Consider the following 23,084-nt stretch of genomic DNA (forward strand, 5'->3'; position numbering starts at 1 on the left):
TCAACAAATCCCACCGTTCAAACCTTCAACCACAGCTCATATTAACTCCCAGAACTGACGGGTGAAGGTGAAAGGAAGCGTGAGGAGACAGACCCGAGCCCTGCCTCGGCGGGTAGAGCTTCCTCTGACAGGCTCAAAGCCTAATCAAGCTAAAAATAACAAAGCCTGAACTCCCACATATTTCTGGGTTATGTAACAGATGTTATTTTGGGTTCCGTAAAACGCAAACTGGGGCGAATCACTCGCCTCGTCACATTAAAGGTGCTCTCTGTGTTTCTGCAGAGCTTCAGAGCAGCTCCTGTGGGAACCCGGGGGTTCCAGCGAAAGGAATCCTGAATGGGACGAGCTTTAACGTGGGCGACCGGATCCGCTACCGCTGCGTGGCCGGATACACGCTGGACGGCCACGCCCAGCTCACCTGCGTGACCAGCACCTCCAACGTGGCCGTGTGGGACTTCCCTGTCCCCATCTGCAGAGGTGAGAGGATTTCTGATGGAATTATCGTTGACACGGTGACACACCATGTTTACCTGTCCACAGCGGTTCTATTCCTTATGGATAACTGAATAATAGGATCGTGTCCCATGTGCGTTCCCATGTGGGAGTTCCTAATGGGAACTGCAGGATTGAAAAAGCCCTAATGTCCAGATCTAGAGTTTTAATCAAGAATTGCGTTATTGACCAGGACCTCGGTCTATAGCAGTGATTCTTCACCACGTTCCTCGAGGATCCTGGACGTTTTCCCAGCTCTTAAACTCGGTTGACCTCAGGAAGGGCTACTTAATTACTTTATTGTTTGCCTCAGGTGTGTTGAGACCAATGGGAATTTTTTGTTTTAAATACTCAGGGTAGTGTAATCATGGCCAGAAAGAGTAAACACCAGTCAGTGTCACTTTTAGAGCAGGGGTGGTCAGCAAATTCTGCTGGTGGGATCACAACCAGTCCTTCACAGGGCGACATACATTCACACATTCACACGTATGGACACTTTTGAGTAGCCAAGCCACCTACCAACGTGTGTTTTTTGGGCCGTGGTAGGAAACCTACGCTGCCACATGGAGAACACACCAAACTCCTCACAGACAGTCACTCAGAGCAGGACTCGAACCCACAACCTTCAGATTGAGATGTTAACCATTGTACACCACGAGATTGCGTTCAGAATCATGTTGAAAAACCAGACGACTCAGCCTCTATTGGAAGGCAAAGAACCAATATCTGCAAACTAAAGCCTATAGCCCAGCTGTAGTATAAAAGTCTAAAGAATAGAACGTAGAAAGACTACTGCAGACTACTACACACACCCAGAAAGGTACATATACATATGCACTGCCTAAACTTTTTTGGGTGGGGTAAGCGTTTAAACAAACAGCAGATTTGACGTGGATTTGTGGCAGTAACAGCTTCAGAGAAGCAGAGTTTTGGAAAGTGGAGCTACGTTGAAGCTATTCTCAAGCCTGGAGGGTTTCGTTTATGTATTTCACCAAAGCAGTGGTGCAGAGTTCAGTTCCAGTGTGCTCAGTTGGCTCTTGTATTCAGATACACATGAAAAGCTTTGATTGTCCCAGTAAAAGACAGAGAATTTATGCTTAAATTGAACCCTGAGTATTGACCAGTTTTCTGTGACCAACATCTAGTACTACAGCCCTGGTGAAACATTAGTATTCTTACCAAGAGAAACAGCAACAAAATATATGTTTTGTAAGAGAAATCATAATAAAAGCACTAGTTATATTTAAGATTTCATATTTCTTTAAGTAAAATGATTAATTTAAAATATATATACGGCAACATGGCAGGTAAATCTGAATTAGTTTGTGTGTGTATGTATAGTATTACAGGAAAATGATGAGGCTTTTCAAAAATTATAAGTGACGAAAATAAACAAATCAGTTGAGTAAATGGCTTCAGCACTCAGTCTCCTGGTAATTAAATCTGTTCTACAAGCCGCTGTGTTCTTTACTCTTGGGGATACATCGAATGAAGTGCGGTGTTTTCCACCGAGCTGAGTCTCATTGTGCATCACACACAATGAATAATTCACACATGGCTTTAATCTTTAGCCTAAAGATCTCTGATGTGTGTCCAAGGAAGAGGATTAGCCATGGCACGTGGCCTTTGTAGATATAGCAACTGCAGGAAAGGTTCTCTACCCTTTCTCTTAGGATATGTAAATACTTTAGAACAAGTATTAACACATTTATAGCAGCTGGGTGTTGTAGGAATGTACCAGTACGTATGGCATTGTGTTGTGACATCAAATGCCTACATGGATCTGATTTGATCTGAAACCAGATTTTGAAATAAGAGGGAAACATTCTAATTAATCTGAGCTAGTACTGTCACAAATCTGTCCTGAAATAGCACATTCAGAATCGATGTTTGATGATGTTACTTGCTGTGTATATCTTCCTGTAGGGTAGTAGATTGTTGACTACAATATTATCTAACAGGGCATTAAATAAATATTTTGGAAAGTGGTTATTTATTATTGTTACTTTTATAACAAATGTTAATCAGGAAGAATCACATTAGTCCATGTATTTAATTGTAATTTATTCCAATGTTTTTATTTACTGGAACGAACCAAAAAAATTTTGCAAGTGCATTTTTACATAAATATAAGTGTGGACAAAATGAGCTGTGAGTTTAAATGTGTTTTAATAATTTAGCAGTTTACACAATGCTTCTTTAGAGGAAATCATTCTTCATTTCTGTTGTTACACACAAGCTACAGTCGTTTACTCCTACCTACAGTTACACTGAATTTCTGCTCCTGTTCCACTCTGCATTCCTTCCTGAATGAGCAGAAAAGAGTACAGTTTGGATGCTGCCAGCTGCCAGTTTGCCTACCTCAATAGACTACTGTGACAGGCTAACATCTGTGAAAAATAATCATTATTAATAATTATGAAATATATGTATTAACAAAAGTTTGAGAGAAAAACAATGCCCAAACTCAGCCCTATATATACCCTGCAAAATCATTTTGTGTCGAACACACTTGCTCCTGTCTCCACTTTCTCTTATATTCATCTATCCAATTGGCTTTGGCATTGCACACATTCCGAAGCTACCCTGAACTCTGGCCAAAAATGTATCTGAGTTGACCTACCCATTTCAGCCTTCATGGGCATGGTCTGTACCAGAAAATTACTTTTTTAAACAACAGGGTAAATGTATGTTCCGGTCGAGTTTACACTACTGCACACTTTTACAAAGTATTTTGTGTTGTGTGATTTACAAATCATCGTCAATCCTCACTACTCGCCTTCATCTCACACAACCTTATTTTATTCAGATTTAAACAAAACCAGGGTCTGTAAATATGGAGTAGTGCAGATTTATATCACCCCATTACATCTTTTATATAGAGGGTGGCTGGCTCCCCCTGGGGAAGTGTCTAGTGGCTTCAGCAGAGAGTTAGCCGCTATGGATGGTTTACTGGGACAAACTATGAAAAAGTGTTAATGGTGTTTAAAAAAATAACTCTTTTAGAACTTTATCGTGTGAACTCTTGGCTCTCCCCAATAACTCTTGGCTCCCTCACAGTAAATACTTCGTATGGTTTGACATAAATTTTAAAGCGCACACGTCTGTTAGTTGGGAACATAAGTGTGGGCTGAGATCCTGTTAACAGAAGTAGAACCACTTGATTCTAACTGTCATAGTGGATGCATTAGTGACTCTGACTGTTCTTAACACAGAGTTTCCTGAGTCACAGTTTGTTGTGAGTCATTTCACCACTTGTACGTTTTTTGACAGAGCTGTAGATTCATAGACACCTGCTCATTCAGCATTTGTTCTGAAATCAAGAGAATTGACTTGTAGGTATATCTTTTTATTTTATGTGAAGTAATAGCTTCTAGTTTTCTAGGAAGGCACATTAGTACTCAGAACAATGTTGTGATGGTTTGGCATGGCATGGCAGCCAAATAATCATTATGGGGGGCCAGGAACTGATGTAGGATGTGTTCGACATCTCAGACAACACTATCAACTTGTTTCAAAGGTATTTTATTGAAAGTCATTACTTAAAGAAACTAGTCCTCAAACTAGTACAAATGGTTTTTATATGTATTCAAAGCACAGAAAATTTACAATGGGTGTTTATTTACGAATTTTGACCACATAGACTCAGGTGAATGTCACAGACATGTCAGTGGCAGGAAAAAATCATTAGGGTCACACATTAACTATAAATTCATAGTAAAGCCTCCTAATTGTCCTTGCCAAAAAAGCTGTAACTAGCCCTAGTGGCACAGTTAATTCATGGTCAGTGCCAACGATTCCAATGGACATTACACACTGTGTGAGGCTTGTTAACCATGTCCAGGTCCAGCTAATGCAAACTGAAGGCCCAGGCCCTTTAGTAAGTCCATGGCAGATGAAGATGATACCACGGGAGTTGATCCAAAAACCTGCAAATCCCAAAGCAAATCCTGAAATGAGGTTAGTGCATGCAGGTCCCACCCTCTGGTCAAAGCTGGTTTAACGTCTGAGGAAGATTCTCTTTTGATATTTGAGCCTGAAAGCTTCTACAGTGAGTACAACTATGTAGCATGAGCCTGCCAGCATCAAAGTGATCCATAAGACTGTGAAATGCATAGGAGAGAAAAGACAGTGATAAAAGCAAAGCTGGGATGTTCATCTGAAAATGCATTTGAATTACTGAAAATCCATTCCAATTCATTAGAATCAACTATAGAGTTGTGAGCTTTTGCGTGAACAGTGAATAGGTTTTGTCCACAGGTGTTTGTTAGGGACTGGGTAAGTGTGTGTTTGTGTATATGTGTGAGTGTGTGTGTGTGTGTGTGTATGAGATGTCCTGAGATGGATGGGTACCCTTCACAGGGGGTGTTTTCCTGCCTTGTGCATAAAGATTACAGGCTGTGACCTTAATCAGGATGAAGCTGTGACACCCCATAGATGCCTCCTCCTATCCGGGTTACTGCAGAAAGATTCCATAAATCTAGACTGAGAGACTCCTCTGTGGGTCCATAGTAGTTCTTCCTGAAATGGTTGTACCAATTTTCCCCTATACTCACGCCTCCAAAACAATATCTGTTCCTCCAGGCTGATCTGCAATGATCGGATGACACCATCGGCCTGGGACTCATCATCCTTTAGGCTACAGTGGACATTCCAGTCAGAACGAATTAGTAAATATCCACACTGTTCTCAGAGACATCAGGGCTATTGGAGTATCATGGAAACGGATTCCCTTTTCTCACCCCTGCTTTATTTCTCCACTGTGTTAATGGACCTGACACATCTAACTGGCTGGGCTTAAAAGCAGCATGTGTGTCAGTGTGTGTGTGTGTAAGAGCGAGATTTGTTCCTAGCCTTTGTGAAGTATGGTGCATCTTGCCCCCTCCCATTGCTCTATCTCTCTCTTTTCCACTGTCTGCGACTCTCTCTCTTTGTCTCTCGCCCCGGTCTTCAGCCACTCGGTAAGTGGAGCGGGTTCTGAGAACGGGCAGATGGTCTTTTGATCTCGTTTCCTCAGAGAACCTGCCCATTCTCTTGATGTCGGAACACATCCAAGAGTCTCCAGCAACCTCAAATCCCCCCACCTTCCTCCTCCTCTTTCCCAGCTATCCTCTCCTCCCCCACCCAACACCCTCCTTCCACTCACACACTGCAACAGGACCCATACAGGAGATACACTACATGCCCAAAAGTATCCAGTAACTCCTATTGAGCAGCTACTTTAAGTTGCCTCTGTTGCTGACACAGGTGTTCATTTGCACACGTTCAGCCGTGTAATCTCCATAGAAAAGCAGGTTATGGTGTGCTCTGGAGCAGTTTCGGATCACGCTGTGCAGAGCCAAGCCTCAGCAATGGAAGTGTCCTGACCAGTGTGAAGTCTCTGCAGAAATGACAAGGTGTTCTTGGGAGTGATGCGATGGGATTCTATTGAATACCTTGGTAATATGGCAAGAGTCTGAGTTATATTACATTGAACACAGACTTGGAATGAGCTGGAGTGATGAAGCTGTATTGAACGCCCTTTGAGGATACCCACTCGCCTAAAGTATCTTTTGAAATCCATGGTGTCAGCAGGGAGTTTGCCTCTTCTCTGATGCTGTAGACGATTCTACTCTTCCGGGAAGGCTTTTGAGTAGATATTTGAACATTGCTGTGAGGATTTGATTGCATTTCAGCCACTTATATGTTGGTGAGATCAGGTACTGATATAGGATCCAATTCACCCGTGGCTGTCTCTTGGCATTGGGCATGCTGATCTTAAGTTGTTGCGCAGCTAATCTACAACATGTGATTCTATCAGTTTCTGAATTTCCATAGAGATTATACAAGATAAAATCCAGGGGTTTTGAGAGAATTATTTATTAGATGTTATTTGATGTTAATAACGTATATCACATAAGAACCAAATGTTTCTTTAGGATGTTCTTTTCTGTAACATGGACTATTTGAGGACTTTGAGATAAATTTTGTTCAGATTCATTCACTACACAGAAAGATGACCGGAAAACATGTCCCTCCATCAAAGACATCATAGTCTCTCGTGCATTTTGAATGGCACTGACTTGTGATATGTTTATGCGGGATAGATACCATTAGCATTAACAGGTAACTATAATAATGGGCAGAAGATCCATTACGAAAGACACTGGGAAAGCACACTAATGTGTGACGCAGTGGGTTTAATGTTCTTCTGAAGGTTTCTGGAGGTGAGATAAGCTTTTCGGAAGCTTCTGATGGATGCTACCTGTCGTGAAATGTCAAAATCCAATGTATGATGTTTGAGAAAATGGGTTTTGAACAATGCCATGCTAGGAGACTTACCCAAAGTGCTCATTTGTAAGTTTGTGGTTTTCCTGCCTGAGCTGAGAACTGCACCATGCTCTGCCTTTTTGGTGCCCCACTATGCTATTATAACCCACAGATTGAAATCTTAATTTCATAATTATCTCCTCAAAATTAGCACATAATGTCAATAAACACATACAATTCTATTACTTATAAACTCTCATGGCTAAGAGCCTGATGAACTTAGACTCGTGCAGAACATCTGTGCCCACCAGCAGTGTGCCAATTATATGGGGTAGCCATAAATCTTTGAACATATTGTGTATAAAACTCGAGACAATGCAGTCTACCAGTTCTGAGTGGATAGTTCTGAAAGCGTATTGCTAAAACGTGAAGACACAACATGTGGATTGGGTGAAAATTCAACAAATACAGGTGTAAAAACCAAACTTGATGACAAGTCAGTGCAGAAACAACTTCATTTAGCTTTAGCTAGCGTCCCCTTCAGCCTAACATACCCCACTGACTCGAGGCAAGGCAGCCTACCACATCTGAGCGAGACATTTTGGAAGCATCCTCCCCACCAAACATTAAGGCATTCAGGGCTGATCTGAGCTGGGGCTCACGCATGTCAGGACACATTGTAGCTTCGAAAGCGATGGAAGAGGGAAGTTATCTCGCCTCGCCTTGCATCCCAGCCTCGATAATAAAAAAAAAAAAAACACACACCAGATCAAACACACACCGCTTAGGAGCTGTTTGTCTCCCAGTAACGTGGAACTCAACATGAATATTGAAAAAAAAAAAATCCAGCTTGAAAACGTAATGTAAAATGGCAAGAGCATTATCATTTCAAAGGCACATTTTAAGATTTGTTAATGCAGGACCTACGGGCTGTCTGTGGTAGTGCCTGAGCCAAAAAAAGAGAGAAATAAACCCCCCAAACACACACACACACACCACCCCCCCACGCTTCAACCAGGGTTTGTTTACTGGGGAAAAATAATATTGAAATTCGCTGCTTATTATGAGCCAGACTTCAAAAGCAGCCTTTACATAATGGGTGTGAAGGTTCAAGTGGCTTTTATTGAAGATACGTGTCCAAGGCGACTGGTCATTTTACATTCGGATGAGGGAAGGAGTCTTGAGTCTGTGCGGTGGGAAAAAAAACTACCTTAAAGCAAATGCCACAGCTAATGTAGGATCAAAGTTCTCATACAGGTCTTTGGCACTGGGTGTACAAATTGAAACGGCGTTCCTATAGCAAACTGTTTATGCATAGAAATGACCACCAGCCTTTATGTTTTCGCCTGTCACTGGGTGATATCATCTTCTATTGTCTGGTGATATATGTCCTCTTACTTGGAGCAAGCTAAGCTCTCAGTTCTGATAAAAACCAGATTCCAAAAAAGTTGGGACACTAAACCAATTGTGAATAAAAACTGAATGCAATGATGTGAAGGAGCCAACATCTAATATTTTATTCAGAATAGAACACAAATCACAGATCAAGGGTTTAAACTGAGAGAATGTATCATTTTAAGGGAAAAATATGTTGTTTCAAAATTTCATGGCGTCAACAAATCCCAAAAAAGTTGTGACAAGGCCATTTTTTACCATTGTGTGGCATCCCCCCTTCTTCTTACAACACTCAACAGACGTCTGGGGACAGAGGAGACCAGTTTCTAAAGTTTAGAAATAGGAATGCTCTCCCATTCATGTCTAATACAGGCCTCTAACTGTTCAATCGTCTTGGGCCTTCTTTGTCGCACCTTCCTCTTTATGATGCACCAAATGTTCTCTATAGGTGAAAGATCTGGACTGCAGGCCGCCATTTCAGTCCCCGGATCCTTCTCCTACGTAGCCATGATGTTGTGATTGCTGCAGAATGTGGTCTGGCATTATCTTGTTGAAAAATGTAGGGTCTTCCTTGAAAGAGATGACGTCTAGATGGGAGCATATGTTGTTCTAGAACCTGAACATAGTTCTCTGCATTAATGGTGCCTTTCCAGACATGCAAGCTGCCCATGCCACAAGCACTCATGCAACCCCATACCATCAGTGATGCAGGCTTCTGAATGGAGCGTTGATAACAACTTGGGTTATCCTTGTCCTCTCTGGTCCGGATGACATGGCGTCCCAGTGTTCCATAAAGAACTTCAAATCGTGACTCATCTGACCACAGAACAGTCTTCCATTTTGCCACAATCCATTTTAAAAGAACCCTGGCCCAGTGCAAACGTCTGAGCTTGTGGAGCTTGCTTATAAATGGCTTCGTCTTTGCACTGTAGAGTTTCAGCTGGCAACGGCGGAGGGCACGGTGGATTGTGTTCACTGACAATGCTTTCTGGAAGTATTCCTGAGCCCATTCTGTTATTTCCATGACAGTGGCGTTCCTGTTTGAGGTGCAGTGACGTTTAAGGGCCCAGAGATCACGAGCATCCAGTAGAGTTTTACGGCCTTGACCCTTACCCACAGCAATTGTTCTAGATTCTCTGATCTGATTGGCTGCCATGGTTACCCAGAAAACCTGTGAATTCAAAGTGGGACGTATATTGACTGTGCAGAGTGGGAAAAGTGTGTTTTGAGTCATTAAAACATTTCTTTTGTTAATTAACAGTACTGAAAATATATGTTTTTTTGTGACATCACAATTGTAATTCTTTAAAAACAGGAAACTTCAGAAAACTTGAAAGCGAGTGTTTGTGTTTTTGTGACGTCAAAACCAAAGTTATTTGAAAACAAAATTATTTGAAAACAGGATGCGTTTGCAATTCAAATGCAAGTCTCTTGAGATAGCACCGGTGTTGGATTTTGTGACATCACAAAACTAGTTCTACCAACTCTCACATGCGTATCAGGAGATAATAAGGCTGTTGGTTTTGTGACATCACAAAACAAGTTATTTAAACATAGCGGATTTTCACAACTTGAAAGCAAGTCTCTTGAGAGAGTAGGAGTGTTGGTTTTGTGATGTCACAGAAAAAAGTTCCTTGAAAATGGGAACTTTATGCGGCCTGGAAGCCAGTGTCTAGAGAGCATATGTTGGTCTTTGTGATGTCACAAAAGCGGTTCTTTGAAGACTTGTGAATGAGTTCCATCTGATTCCTTTATTTAAACCAAACAAGAGGAAGTTTAGTGTATGGGCTCCTTAAAGGAAAAACCTAATGCCGTACAGGAGCATAGTGTGTTCTCAGACTCTGAGCAGCTTTGCGACTCTCTTTACACAGAGTACGGACCCAGGTCGATAACTATACGTCTCCTCTACTTACCGCCGCCTTCCTTTATGGAAGTATTAGGTCCGATAAGTCTCTGCCTCTCTGAGAAATATCTTATATTACAGCCATTGATTTCCCTAACCACTGTTTACCTCCCACTGTGAAATTACAACATAGGACAGCGGCGGAGAGCAAGTTACTCTGGGTTTTTTATCCCCCACAATCAAAACGGCATCAGCGTCTGCGATGGAGCGGCTTACGGAGTGGGTTTAAATCCCACCCGCCACTTGTTATGACTTTATTTAGCTGACATGGCATTGGAACCGGATCGTTTCTGCATAATTGAACACGTTTGGGTTTTGGGCTTCGGAGTGAATTCATGTCCTCGAGCATTTGCCTCGGCTATTTATATCAATATGATTTTACTTTATGATCCCGCCTGCTGGACATGTGAATTATTTAACGTGTTTTCAATTCCCGATCATTTCGTCTGAGGCCTGCTGTATGATCAAACACGTTTTTGAAAATGTCCTTCTCCAACATTGAGTGTTCATAGGTCATTTGGATCTTTTAGGAGTCCTGGAACATTGCTGTGAGGGTATGATTCACACAGGCCGTGGGAATCATAAACACAATAAATACTCATGTCAAAAGTACTGGCTTCAGCTCCAGAAGGCTGGGGACAAAGACTTGGGGCTGGATGGTCCCTGCTTCAAAGCACAGGGTTCAGGTGAGCTAAAGCAAGGCACCTAAGCCCCATGTGATCCCTGGGTGCTATGGCTAGCTTGGGGTGTGTGTGGTCACTACCCCACACTTGCCAACACACAGCATTGATCATGGTGACGTTTGGCTCCAAGGAGCACGCTCTATGTTTAAGCTAAAGTAGCAGCTTATTAGATGTGGAGAGGGTTAATCTTAGACGTAGTTTAGAGGTCGACTCGATGGTACCTTCCATCGCTCCTGCGGAATCCTACAGCGAGGATTTACAACGCCTGAGAATGAGCTCGGACAGAGGGATTAGCTCCCAGTGTCTTTCCTTCGGAAAGCGGCGCCGTCCAATCTGTTCTGATAAGAGTTAAAGGCTCGGAACGCTTCATCCTCCAGGTGTTTCATCCATCTGATAACGAGAGTCCAAATTAAATCATAAAAAGCTGTGTTAATCTCAGATGGCGTGATATATTTTTGCCGTTGAAAGGGATTACTGTTGAAACCAAGGGAGAACAGGCTTCTTTCTCATTGCCAGTGGTCTGTACAAGGCACAAAAATGATATCAAGTGAAATTGTCGTAAATCTAATCGATATGCATGATATTAGTCATGGTGAGAAGATCATTTGACAAATTTCTGGCTTGTTTAAAGAAGCGTGTATCCATTAGCGGATCACTTGCCTTCAAGAAGCAGTGAGGACTGTTTTGATTTATTCCACATATAATGTTTAAAAGAGCAAAATAATAAATAAAAGGACTTATTCTGCCACTTTTCCACAAGTAAACTAAGTTCTGGGTCTTAAAGAAACACCCGTGACCTGCGTTGGTCAAAATACCATGCTCAGAACGGCCGGTATCAGCCGGTATAATGACTCGGTCGTTGTTCACCCCGACCCTGAGCGCACAGCAGTGAAGAGCAAGGAGCAGAAGACCTTGTTTTTTAGTTGTTTTTGCTCAGTTCTCTTTCCTCTCCGTTCTCGTTTTCTCAGTTTTTACTCAGTCTCAGCATTTCGTGTCTGTTTCCTAAAGCTCTGCACTTGTAGTCAGAAGTTGAGCAGAATCAGAATGACCCATTTTATCCCACAAATATTGACTGAGTGGTCTTGTTTCATAGTGTGTGGGTTGGTGGGCTCCAGATCCCTAAATGAATGTGTACAACTGTTTCAAACTCTCCTGGAAAAGCTTATAACATTCATCTAGCATTGTCATAATGAGAAATGGCATCTGTTTGAACTCAATTTTAGATGATTTCACAATAATAAGATCATTTTGCAGTGTCCTTTTTGAAGGCGGGGCTAGGGATGAGCAAGAAATGTTCCCCGTGCTCATCAGCACTTAATGCAGCACTGTCATAAATATTCCAAACCTTTCTGAATAACAGATGCGTGCATTAGCCGAGCATTTACAAGCCGCCAGACGAGGGAGGTCCACTCCCTGGTGAGCGGACCTCGTTTATTCTGGATTTTCTGGACTCATGATCCATCTGGAGCCTGGAAACGGGCCTATAAGGTTTGTAACAGTGGGAAATTGCGTACATTTAGATACCTTTAAGCTCAGTTGACCATAAATGGCAGTCTGAGTGTTGATCCATATATCATAGGGTGGGTAGGATTGCCTTCCCTCTCCACCATTGCAAACACAACGCAAGCCAATGTGCATGTCTGTTAGACCGGTGCATTAGCAATATAGTGATGGTCTGATGCTTATTGTGGACACAGTCAAGCTTGAGTCACTATGCCTAATGCCAGACACAAGGAGAACACACCACACTCCTCACAGACAGTCACCAGGAGGAAACCCACGCTGACACAGGGAGAACACACCAACTCCTCACAGACAGTTAACCGGAGGAAACCCATGCAGACACAGGGAGAACACACCACACTCCTCACAGACAGTCACCAGGAGGAAACCCACGCTGACACAGGGAGAACACACCAACTCCTCACAGACAGTTAACCGGAGGAAACCCATGCAGACACAGGGAGAACACACCACACTCCTCACAGACAGTCACCCGGAGCTGGAGTCGAACCCACAACCTCCATGTCCCTGGAGCTGTGTGACTGTAACACTAACCTGCTGCGCCACTGTGCCGCCCAGGTTAAATACAAGCAACAACAATTCATAAATGTAGCTAAACAGTTACCTATAATTAGATCCTGGAATATATATAAAAAAAAGGGAAAATGTCACTGCTGTTGCGCCAATGTTCCACCATCGAAAACAAGCTTATCTGAAATTAGACCTGATTTTGGGGCGCTATTATAAGCATCCTATTAAGAATCAATAAATAGCATCAGCCTCTATCTAATTAATCTGTGATTTTGCATAGATGCAGTGATGGAGTGTTTCCTAAGCTCAGTATCTTGTAAATAACAATAATTAAGAGCCATTGTGTGTGTTTTCACACTGCACGGTAATTTCATAATTAAAGCCAGTCTTTTTCTTATTCCAAAAACAAATGCCTGACAAAATAACTGTGGACATGTGTGAAGACATTGTCTTTTCTTAGAAAACACAACCAGCAATTACTTGCAGGACAGTAGGCTGAAACAGAATGTTTTTATTTATTCGGTTTTAGAATTCAGTCCCAAACACTCAGTGTGGCTTTCAGCACAAAGGACAATGAAGCAATGTCCTTGTTTACAGACTGGACAGTAATGGTTTCCCACATTCTACTGTCCACTCCGAAAAAGCAAGGAGGAACACAGTCGAAGAGGCATTTCTAGTTTTTTTTTTTATTTAATTAATTAATTCAGACTGTCTGTGAGGAGTGTGGTATGTTCTCCCTGTGTCTGCGTGGGTTTCCTCCGGGTGACTGTCTGTGAGGAGTGTGGTATGTTCTCCCTGTGTCTGCGTGGGTTTCCTCCGGGTGACTGTCTGTGAGGAGTGTGGTGTGTTCTCCCTGTGTCTGCGTGGGTTTCCTCCGGGTGACTGTCTGTGAGGAGTGTGGTGTGTTCTCCCTGTGTCTGTGTGGGTTTCCTCCGGGTGACTGTCTGTGAGGAGTGTGGTATGTTCTCCCTGTGTCTGCGTGGGTTTCCTCCGGGTGACTGTCTGTGAGGAGTGTGGTGTGTTCTCCCTGTGTCTGCGTGGGTTTCCTCCGGGTGACTGTCTGTGAGGAGTGTGGTGTGTTCTCTCTGTGTCTGCGTGGGTTTCCTCCGGGTGACTGTCTGTAATGAGTGTGGTGTGTTCTCCCTGTGTCTGTGTGGGTTTCCTCCAGGTGACTGTCTGTGAGGAGTGTGGTATGTTCTCCCTGTGTCTGCGTGGGTTTCCTCCAGGTGACTGTCTGTGAGGAGTGTGGTGTGTTCTCCCTGTGTCCGCGTGGGTTTCCTCCGGGTGACTGTCTGTGAGGAGTGTGGTATGTTCTCCCTGTGTCTGCATGGGTTTCCTCCGGGTGACTGTCTGTGAGGAGTGTGGTGTGTTCTCCCTGTGTCTGCGTGAGTTTCCTCTGGGTGACTGTCTGTGAGGAGTGTGGTATGTTCTCCCTGTGTCTGCGTGGGTTTCCTCCAGGTGACTGTCTGTGAGGAGTGTGGTGTGTTCTCCCTGTGTCTGCGTGGGTTTCCTCCGGGTGCTCCGGTTTCCTTCCACAGTCCAAAAACACACGTTGGTAGGTGGATTGGCGACTCAAAAGTGTCCGTAGGTTCATTCATTCATTCAAATCCTTTCAACACAAATAAGAGTAAAAACGGAGAAGAAAGAGGATCAAGTGAAAACTGCTAAAAACCAGAGCTTCTGCTCCTCGCTCCTCACTGCCGTGCACTCGGGGTCGGGGTCAACAGCGAGTGGCTCATTACCATTTAAAGGAGCAGGATCTGAAAGTGGGTGTTCAGGGTTGTTTAGACAGGGGAATAATGCTGTTGTAGGGTTTGATCCTTGTGGTGTTTTGACCCAAAAAAAGTCACAAACATTTCATTAAGACCCTAGAACTGGTTTAAGTTGTGGAAAACCGGCAGGAATTCTAAAGCTAGGCAGAATCCCTGGAAGAAAATGTAATAACATTATTTGTATATTTTATTTATTTATTTATTGTGTGTGTGTGTGTGTGTGTGTGTGTGTGTGTGTGTGTTTCTTTAGCGGAGGACACCTGCGGAGGAACGTTCCGTGGTTCCAGTGGCGTGATCTCCAGCCTGGACTTCCAGAACGATTACAAAAGCAGCGGTGAGTGCACATGGACCATCGTAGCTGATCCTGGAGACACCATCTCGTTGGTCTTCACTGACTTCCAGATGGAGAACAAGCTGGACTACTTAGAGGTGGAGGGATCAGAGCCTCCGTCAATATGGTGAGCTTCAAAGCGGCGGCTTCCTGTCGTCTGTCATACCCCTCCAGTCCATTAAGGCACTCTGCGTTCCTCTCTCTCTCTCTCTCTCTTTCCTCCTCTTTTTCCCAGTGTGATACATACATCAGTTCAGTGTTGTGGTGTGCACTGGTGCTGTGATAATGTCCCTCGAGATTCCATCTCAAAAGCTTTCGCATCGTAATTTCACACAATCTCCGGCGATGGAAGTGTCACCCTGTGACTGTTTTTCATGTGTGTCAGATGACTCATTAGCATATTCCTAAGTAGACACAAAGGATAACGTTCAAATGCTTCTGAGCTCTGAAGGACCTCCAAAAGACTGCCTTCAACTCGGCTGCTGAAATAACTTGTGATGTCACACGTTGTCAAGGAGAAGGAATAACACTCAAAAAGTTTGCCCTGCTGTTGTCAGATAGAGATTTGTACTTTGTGAACTCGATTTGTTCCTGGCTTCTTTCGACTCTGTTGTTCAGTGATTAAGACCCCCACAGTGAGTGGTGGGAATGAGCCACTCTCCACATCACACCTTGTGTACAGATACGTTTTAAAGTGTTTTATGTGTAACGTATAACTGTAATTCAACAGTCAAACATTTCCTCTCCTTTGCTATTTTATGGTAACTGTTGCGTAGTAAAGCGGAATGGAGGAGCAGCAGGAAATGTCGCAGTCACACAGCTCCAGGGACCTGGAGGTTGTGGGTTCGAGGCCCACTCCGGGTGACTGTCTGTGAGGAGTGTGGTGTGTTCTCCCTGTGTCTGCGTGGGTTTCCTCCGGGTGACTGTCTGTGAGGAGTGTGGTGTGTTCTCTCTGTGTCTGCGTGGGTTTCCTCCGGGTGACTGTCTGTGAGGAGTGTGGTTTGTTCTCCCTGTGTCCGCGTGGGTTTCCTCCGGGTGACTGTCTGTGAGGAATGTGGTGTGTTCTCCCTGTGTCTGCGTGGGTTTCCTCCGGGTGACTGTCTGTGAGGAGTGTGGTGTGTTCTCCCTGTGTCTGCGTGGGTTTCCTCCGGGTGACTGTCTGTGAGGAGTGTGGTGTGTTCTCCCTGTGTCCGCGTGGGTTTCCTCCGGGTGACTGTCTTTGAGGAGTGTGGTGTGTTCTCTCTGTGTCTGCGTGGGTTTCCTCCGGGTGACTGTCTGTGAGGAGTGTTTTGTGTTCTCCCTGTGTCTGCGTGGGTTTCCTCTGGGTGCTCCAGTTTCCTCCCACAGTCCAAAAACACACGTTGGTAGGTGGATTGGCAACTCAAAAGTGTCCGTAGGTGTGAGTGAAAGTGTGTGTGTCTGTGTTACCCTCTGAAGGACTGGCGCCCCCTCCAGGGTGTATTCCTGCCTTGCGCCCAATGATTCCAGGTAGGCTCTGAACCCACCGCGACCCTGAACTGGATAAGGGTTACAGACAATGAATGAATGAATGTTGCGTAGTATTAAAAATTATTTTTATTTTATTTAACAAAAGAATAACCTGAAAATGGCAAGTGAGAAAGATTGATTGGTCGCTGCCTTTGTTACAGATCCCATCAAGAAAAAAGCGCTGCAAAAGCACGTCATGGATTTGTTCGGTTCTTGTGGATAATACTGTTTCCAAAAGTATGTGTGAGTTTTGCTTTAGACGATTTAAAGATTGTGATTTTGTTGTTATTGTTTTCTATACTTCATTTACACTTTGCAGCATTTTTCCTTGATAGAAGTTAAACAGATAAAGCAGTTTGTCATTTTCAAAATACTTATTTTTTTAGTTTTTTGCCGAATAACATGAAAACTGTAATTTTTAATTAAAAAAATGTAATTTTACTATAAAATGTAATTTTAGAATTGTGAATTACAATTATAGGACATTACACAAAAATATGCTTCAAAAATATTTGTACACTTAAAATGAATAAAATAATAAAAAAGTGTAACCAAACTTTTGCAACCTTTACAACTGTATTAGCCACGTGAACAGCTAGGCATTGATCATCCATCCCTAGTTTGTCCTCCTTGTTTTGCTGCAGTAACAGCTTCTAGCTTTGACACTAGGCAGTCAATTGATGTAAGGATTTGATGGCATTCAGCCACTAGAGCATTAGTTGTGCACCACAAATGTCACTCCAGCTAATCCCAATGGAAAGGCAAGCTTCCCTCTTCAGTTCCACTGCTTCACAGTCCAATGCTGGGGGGCTTTATACCTCTCTAGCCCACACTTGGCATTGAGCATGATCTAAAACTCATGTACAGCTTTTTTTTTAGCGCTGTGACGTACACATAATCAAGTCTTCTGTGATGGTTTGACATTTTGAAATGGTTTCAGGCGATGGTAATGAGCGCCACAGCGATCTGTTGCCTCTCATTAGCATTAGCACCTTAGCTTCCAACTCCAGCATGAAACTAAAGAAGCCAACATCAGACGGTAAACGCGGCTCGGCTGATGACTGATGTACTTAGGGAAAGGGAGCAGGGGAGATGTTGTAAATCTGAGTTTTGGCAGATGAATTGGGTTAGCATCTGAGGCTAATATGAGTGTTAATCAAAGCAGCTCACTGTAAATCCTCTGCTCTGTGTGGGATTTGCGCTCAGAGCGCTGTCGGGTAGCCGCGTTCGCCCCGTAATTGCCTCGACCTCGCTTGTCGTAGCAATCTACTGACAATTCCCTTCACCGATGGCTTCATCGATTCCCTGCATCATTCCCATAAGCTACAAGACAAACGGAGTGGCCTTCCCGTGGGGGCAGATCCTGCCGCTCTCCTCCGCTGTTGCGCCAAGCCAACACACAAATCAATGGGTTTTGTCGGAGTGACCTTTACGTAATTCCACCGTACTTCCTCTATGCTGTTACAAAGGGCAAAAACAACAGCTTGTAACTTTCAAATCACTTGGCGTTCCAGGAACACAAAGTAAAGCTAGACTTGAGGAACTGCTGCTGGGTTTTGAGGGCACAAGAACCGGATCTGTGCTGGGATACTGGCGGAAATGTACATTGGCCTGTAGATTTGACAACAGCCGAATTTAGGCACAACCATGGCCTAATGGTTATAGAAGCTTGAAACTGGAAGCTCAGATTGATCCCGTCAATGAGACAGTAAAATTAAAGATGGGGTGGGATGAAGGAACGGCACTGTCTCCTCCCTCAACATCCATGCCTGAGGTACCAACCAACCCCCAGCTGCTCTCCAGGCGCTGGGATAGCTCTGGACGTATGTGTGTCTGTGTTCTCACTGCCCCTAGTGTGCAAATAAGTTGTGGTGACAGAGTTAGAGCAATGACGCTGTGGGACATGGTTTGATGGAAAAAAAAACAGTTATGATTATTTAAAATAAATTCATTCATTTATTCATTATCTGTAACCATTTATCCAGTTCAGGGTCATCGTGGGTCCAGAGCCTACCTGGAATCATTGAGCGCAAGGCAGGAATACACCCTGGAGGGGGCACCAGTCCTTCACATGACACACATTCACTCACACACTCACACCTACGGACACTGTTGAGTCCAATCCACCTACCAACGTGTGTTTTTGGACTGTGGGAGGAAACCGGAGCACCCGGAGGAAACCCACGCAGACACGGGGAGAACACACCAACTCCCCACAGACAGTCACCCGGAGGAAACCCACGCAGACACAGGGAGAACACACCACACTCCTCACAGACAGTCACCCGGAGGAAACCCACGCAGACACGGGGAGAACACACCAACTCCCCACAGACAGTCACCCGGAGGAAACCCACGCAGACACAGAGAGAACACACCACACTCCTCACAGACAGTCACCTGGAGGAAACCCACGCAGACACAGAGAGAACACACCACACTCCTCACAGACAGTCACCCGGAGGAAACCCACGCAGACACAGAGAGAACACACCACACTCCTCACAGACAGTCACCCGGAGGAAACCCACGCAGACACAGGGAGAACACACCACACAGACAGACAGTCACCCGGAGCGGGAATCGAACCCACAACCTCCAGGTCCCTGGAGCTGTGTGATTGCGACACCTACCTTCTGCACCACCATGCTGCTATTGAAAATAAATAAACAAAGTAAAATATGTTTTTGCTCATTAAATGGACCTTAAACATCACTTTTATTCTCATACATGAATAAACAATGATAATCAAAATGGTAGGATAAGAGTAAAGATACATTTTGAGGCGGTCACCAAAGTTACTTGCTGTTTGATGAGTATTTAACCAAATTTTAATGACGTTATTTGAAACTTATTATACGACTGATGACTTCAGTCTGGACTTTAGTAGATCAGGTTAGATTACTTTTAGGAATCCCCAAGGAGAAATCCAAAGATATACAGCAGCAGACAGGCAGCTAAAATAAGATAAGATACAATAAAAGCTGAGCTTAAACATCCCCAGTCCTAAGACCTGAGGAGGCTCTTGCAGCAGTAGTCCCATATAAACAGTGCACAGTTCAGACCCTTGGTCACCAGCATCTCTCCCTGCACGTCTCTCCAGCACAGCAGTGATAAGCAGGATCTCATGGCCTGGCCTTCATGGCGAACAGGATGAGGAAATCTCCCCTCAGACAGTGTGTGGATGTCTGCTCTGGAGTCCTTGTGTAGTTCATACAGCTCACAGTGACTCAATATCAGCATTCCGGTCTTCCCTCTTCTGAGGGGATAAAGTGCAGCCCCAGAAATAGGGAGAAAGAGTGACTATGGGGTAGTTGGCGAGGAGTGCCTCCTCACTCATGCAGGGATATTGAATTAGTGAAGCTGATTGACACATTAATACTTTTTCAATCTCTAATTAGTGATAAGGAGAACCACATCGTGATTTTTAGTGACTTACGAAACTGTTATTAACCTGGTGCTATCTAGAACCCACATTAATCAATTTCCAGTCCATTACACACTGATAACCTGTACATTTAGGCAATAATTAATGCTCAAATTTTGCATAGGACAGTCTTAACAATATGTTTATTGTGCATTATTCATTCGTTATCTGTAGGCGCTTATCCAGTTCAGGGTCTCGGTGGGTCTACCCTGAATCACTGGGTGCAAGGCAGGAACACACCCTGGAGGGGGCATCAGTTCTTTACAAGGCGACATTCACTCACACACCTATAGACAATTTTGACTCACCAATCACCTACCAATGTGCGTTTTTGGACAGTGGGAGAAAACCGGAGCACCCGGAGGAAACCCACGCAGACACAGGGAGAACACACCAACTCCTCACAGACAGTCACCTGGAGGCAACCCACACAGACACAGGGAGAACACACCACACTCCTCAGAGACAGTCACCCGGAGGAAACCCACGCAGACACAGGGAGAACACACCACACTCCTCACAGACAGTCACCAGGAGGAAACCCACGCAGACACAGGGAGAACACACCACACTCCTCACAGACAGTCACCCGGAGGAAACCCACGCAGACACAGGGAGAACACACCTCACTCCTCACAGTCACCCGGAGGAAACCCACGCAGACACAGGGAGAACACACCACACTCCTCAGAGACAGTCACCCGGAGGAAACCCACGCAGACACAGGGAGAACACACCACACTCCTCACAGACAGTCACCCGGAGGAAACCCACGCAGACACAGGGAGAACACACCTCACTCCTCACAGTCACCCGGAGGAAACCCACGCAGACACAGGGAGAACACACCACACTCCTCACAGACAGTCACCCGGAAGAAACCCACACAGACACAGAGAGAACACACCACACTCCTCACAGACAGTCACCCGGAGGAAACCCACACAGACACAGAGAGAACACACCACACTCCTCACAGACAGTCACCCTGAGGAAACCCACACAGACACAGGGAGAACACACCACACTCCTCACAGACAGTCACCCGGAGGAAACCCACACAGACACAGTGAGAACACACCACACTCCTCACAGACAGTCACCCGGAGGAAACCCACACAGACACAGAGAGAACACACCACACTCCTCAGACAGTCACCCGGAGCAAGATTTTTAACCTACAACCTCCAGGTCCCTGGAGCTGTGTGACTGCGACACCTACCTGCTGTGCCACCGTGCCACTCTTTATTGTACATAATTACATCACAATTAATAATGAAATTATTAGTGGTTTCCATCATGAAAAACAGCTTAATAGTAAATCTCTCACTCTCTCTGTCTATTTGATTTTTTTCCAAAACATTTCACAATTTGAATGTGTGACTTGTAGTGTCCAGGACGGTAGAATATCTGTGATCTGGTCCGAGGAATGAGTTAAGAGTTACACGGACTCTCCAGCTCGGTTGTAGCATTGTTTATTTATCGCTTGCCTTGCTGTGTTCCTCTCGGCTTTTGACAGACGTTGCTCCGAGCACAGACCCAGGAACCGCTGCTATAATGTGTTACAGGGGGCCCAAACCCCCCCGAGCTACTTTTTGTGGAAGGTGGTTGTGCTTCAAAAAGATCGAGAACGGCTGTCGTGGATGAAGCATATCCACGAGAATTTAACGAGACACCCGAGGCCACGTTAGCAGTGTTTTCTAGCCTCGGTTTCTAGGTCATCCTTGAGGCTTTTGCGCAGAGGCGAAGCTCGGCCTGTGCTCTGGACATCTGGTTTCAGATCAGCTGCCTCCTGCTGAAGAGCGTGCGGTGAATACGGGTCAAGCGTACCCGCCGTCCCCTCGGCTCTTTGCTTTGACAATGAAGGAGTCTTCCTGGGACAAGGACAAATCGCATTCTCTCACTAAACAGGCAGCATCATGCATCCCAAGCAGAGCGCGGGCAGATCCTGACGTGTGATTGCGTATTCACACCATGTGTTACCTGTGTTGTCTTCATACTAGTTTCTCATGCACCCTTTTCCCCCCCTGGCTTTCTTTTCTTTTTAGCTTGGGAATGGCTTTAGCAATTGGTGCAACCGTCGCAGAGATTCTTAACGTCTACTCAAGACGCAATGCCATCATGCCGTCTCATAAGCGAAGGTTAAAAACAGACCGCGGTCAGGGTTATGATCATTTTGCAGATAATAGTTCTCCCGCTGCGATGCCGCAACGTTGATGTTATCTTGCCGCCGCTGCATCATACAGCCTCCTGCGACAACGTCAGCAATTCGATTAGGAAAACAGACGACTTCGAAACGCGAGCGCTCTTTCCCCGCAGTCGAAGACGCTGGCTTTTTGCTTGCCGCTGATTGGCTCAGTTCCAAATTTCATTGCAATTTCATTTCACTTTTGTCAAGCCCTCCACCCCTCCACCCTCCCGACCCAGCCTTGCTTTCTCCTGCACAGTTTCTGCTCTGTCACAGCTGTGTAATTCCTCGGTGACATTTCAATAAGCCTTTTATTTCCTTGCTTTTTTCCTGGTCAGCATCGCAGCGCTGGAGCGGCGCTGTGAAATTAATGCTGTTCCCGGGCCCTGTAAAAGCTCAGCTACAGTCTATTAATACGGCTTGTCACCGAGCACATTACAGAGCTTTGTATAAACTGATAATGAGGCTTCGGCCCAGCTCGCCCTTATTGTGTTTCTACCTCGGCCTGTGTAAAGTTTCTCCGTTCTGAGAATCCTCTAATATACGAATCTGTATCTCATTAAGTTCCTTTCTTTTGGAGTGCTCCGAAGGCTTCTTTTGTCCACGTGCACTAGCGCCGCTAGATGCGAATGGCATTAGCGAGGAACAGTTAGCATAATGCTCTGCTTTTTGCAGCCAGGCTCCTACTAGCTTTCATTGTATGTGACGTTAGCATTGTGGCTGCTTAGCAAGTGAGGTATTCCATGCTGTGTCAGCACTGATGAGACAGATGTCAAATACATAACTGCCTGTTAAGTTCCTGAAGAAGTGTGACAGAAACAATGTGGTTTTCTGTTAGCAATAGCATTACACAGACCCTAAAAACTGCTGTTTTCTATCTTTTGCAGCTTAAAATTAAGTTTGTCTTAAAACTTTATGGTGAGGGTTAGATTTTGAATAACATTTGGAGATAGATTGTTAAGTTTAGGGCTTGGTTTAGGGCAGGGGTAATTAATTAAAATTCATTAAGGTCCAGTTAGAGAAACATTTCCCAAGCCATGGTCTGGAACGTAATGGAAAACCTGAATTGTGATCAGTGGCATGTCCTGTACACTGCAGTAGCCTTGTAGTCATAGCAACAGT

At 44.5% G+C, this 23,084-nt stretch overlaps 1 protein-coding gene across 1 annotated transcript in view; it reads left to right on the top strand.

Annotated features, from left to right (window-relative positions):
* Positions 1-23,084, top strand: part of csmd3a (CUB and Sushi multiple domains 3a) — a 287,911-nt gene that overhangs the window by 81,192 nt on the left and 183,635 nt on the right. The window contains 2 exon segments of the mRNA XM_066676154.1: positions 283-477; positions 14,779-14,986. Coding sequence (XP_066532251.1) covers positions 283-477; positions 14,779-14,986 — 403 coding nt within the window.

Source organism: Hoplias malabaricus, chromosome 1, assembly GCF_029633855.1.
Source record: "Hoplias malabaricus isolate fHopMal1 chromosome 1, fHopMal1.hap1, whole genome shotgun sequence".
NCBI classification, from domain to species: domain Eukaryota; kingdom Metazoa; phylum Chordata; class Actinopteri; order Characiformes; family Erythrinidae; genus Hoplias; species Hoplias malabaricus.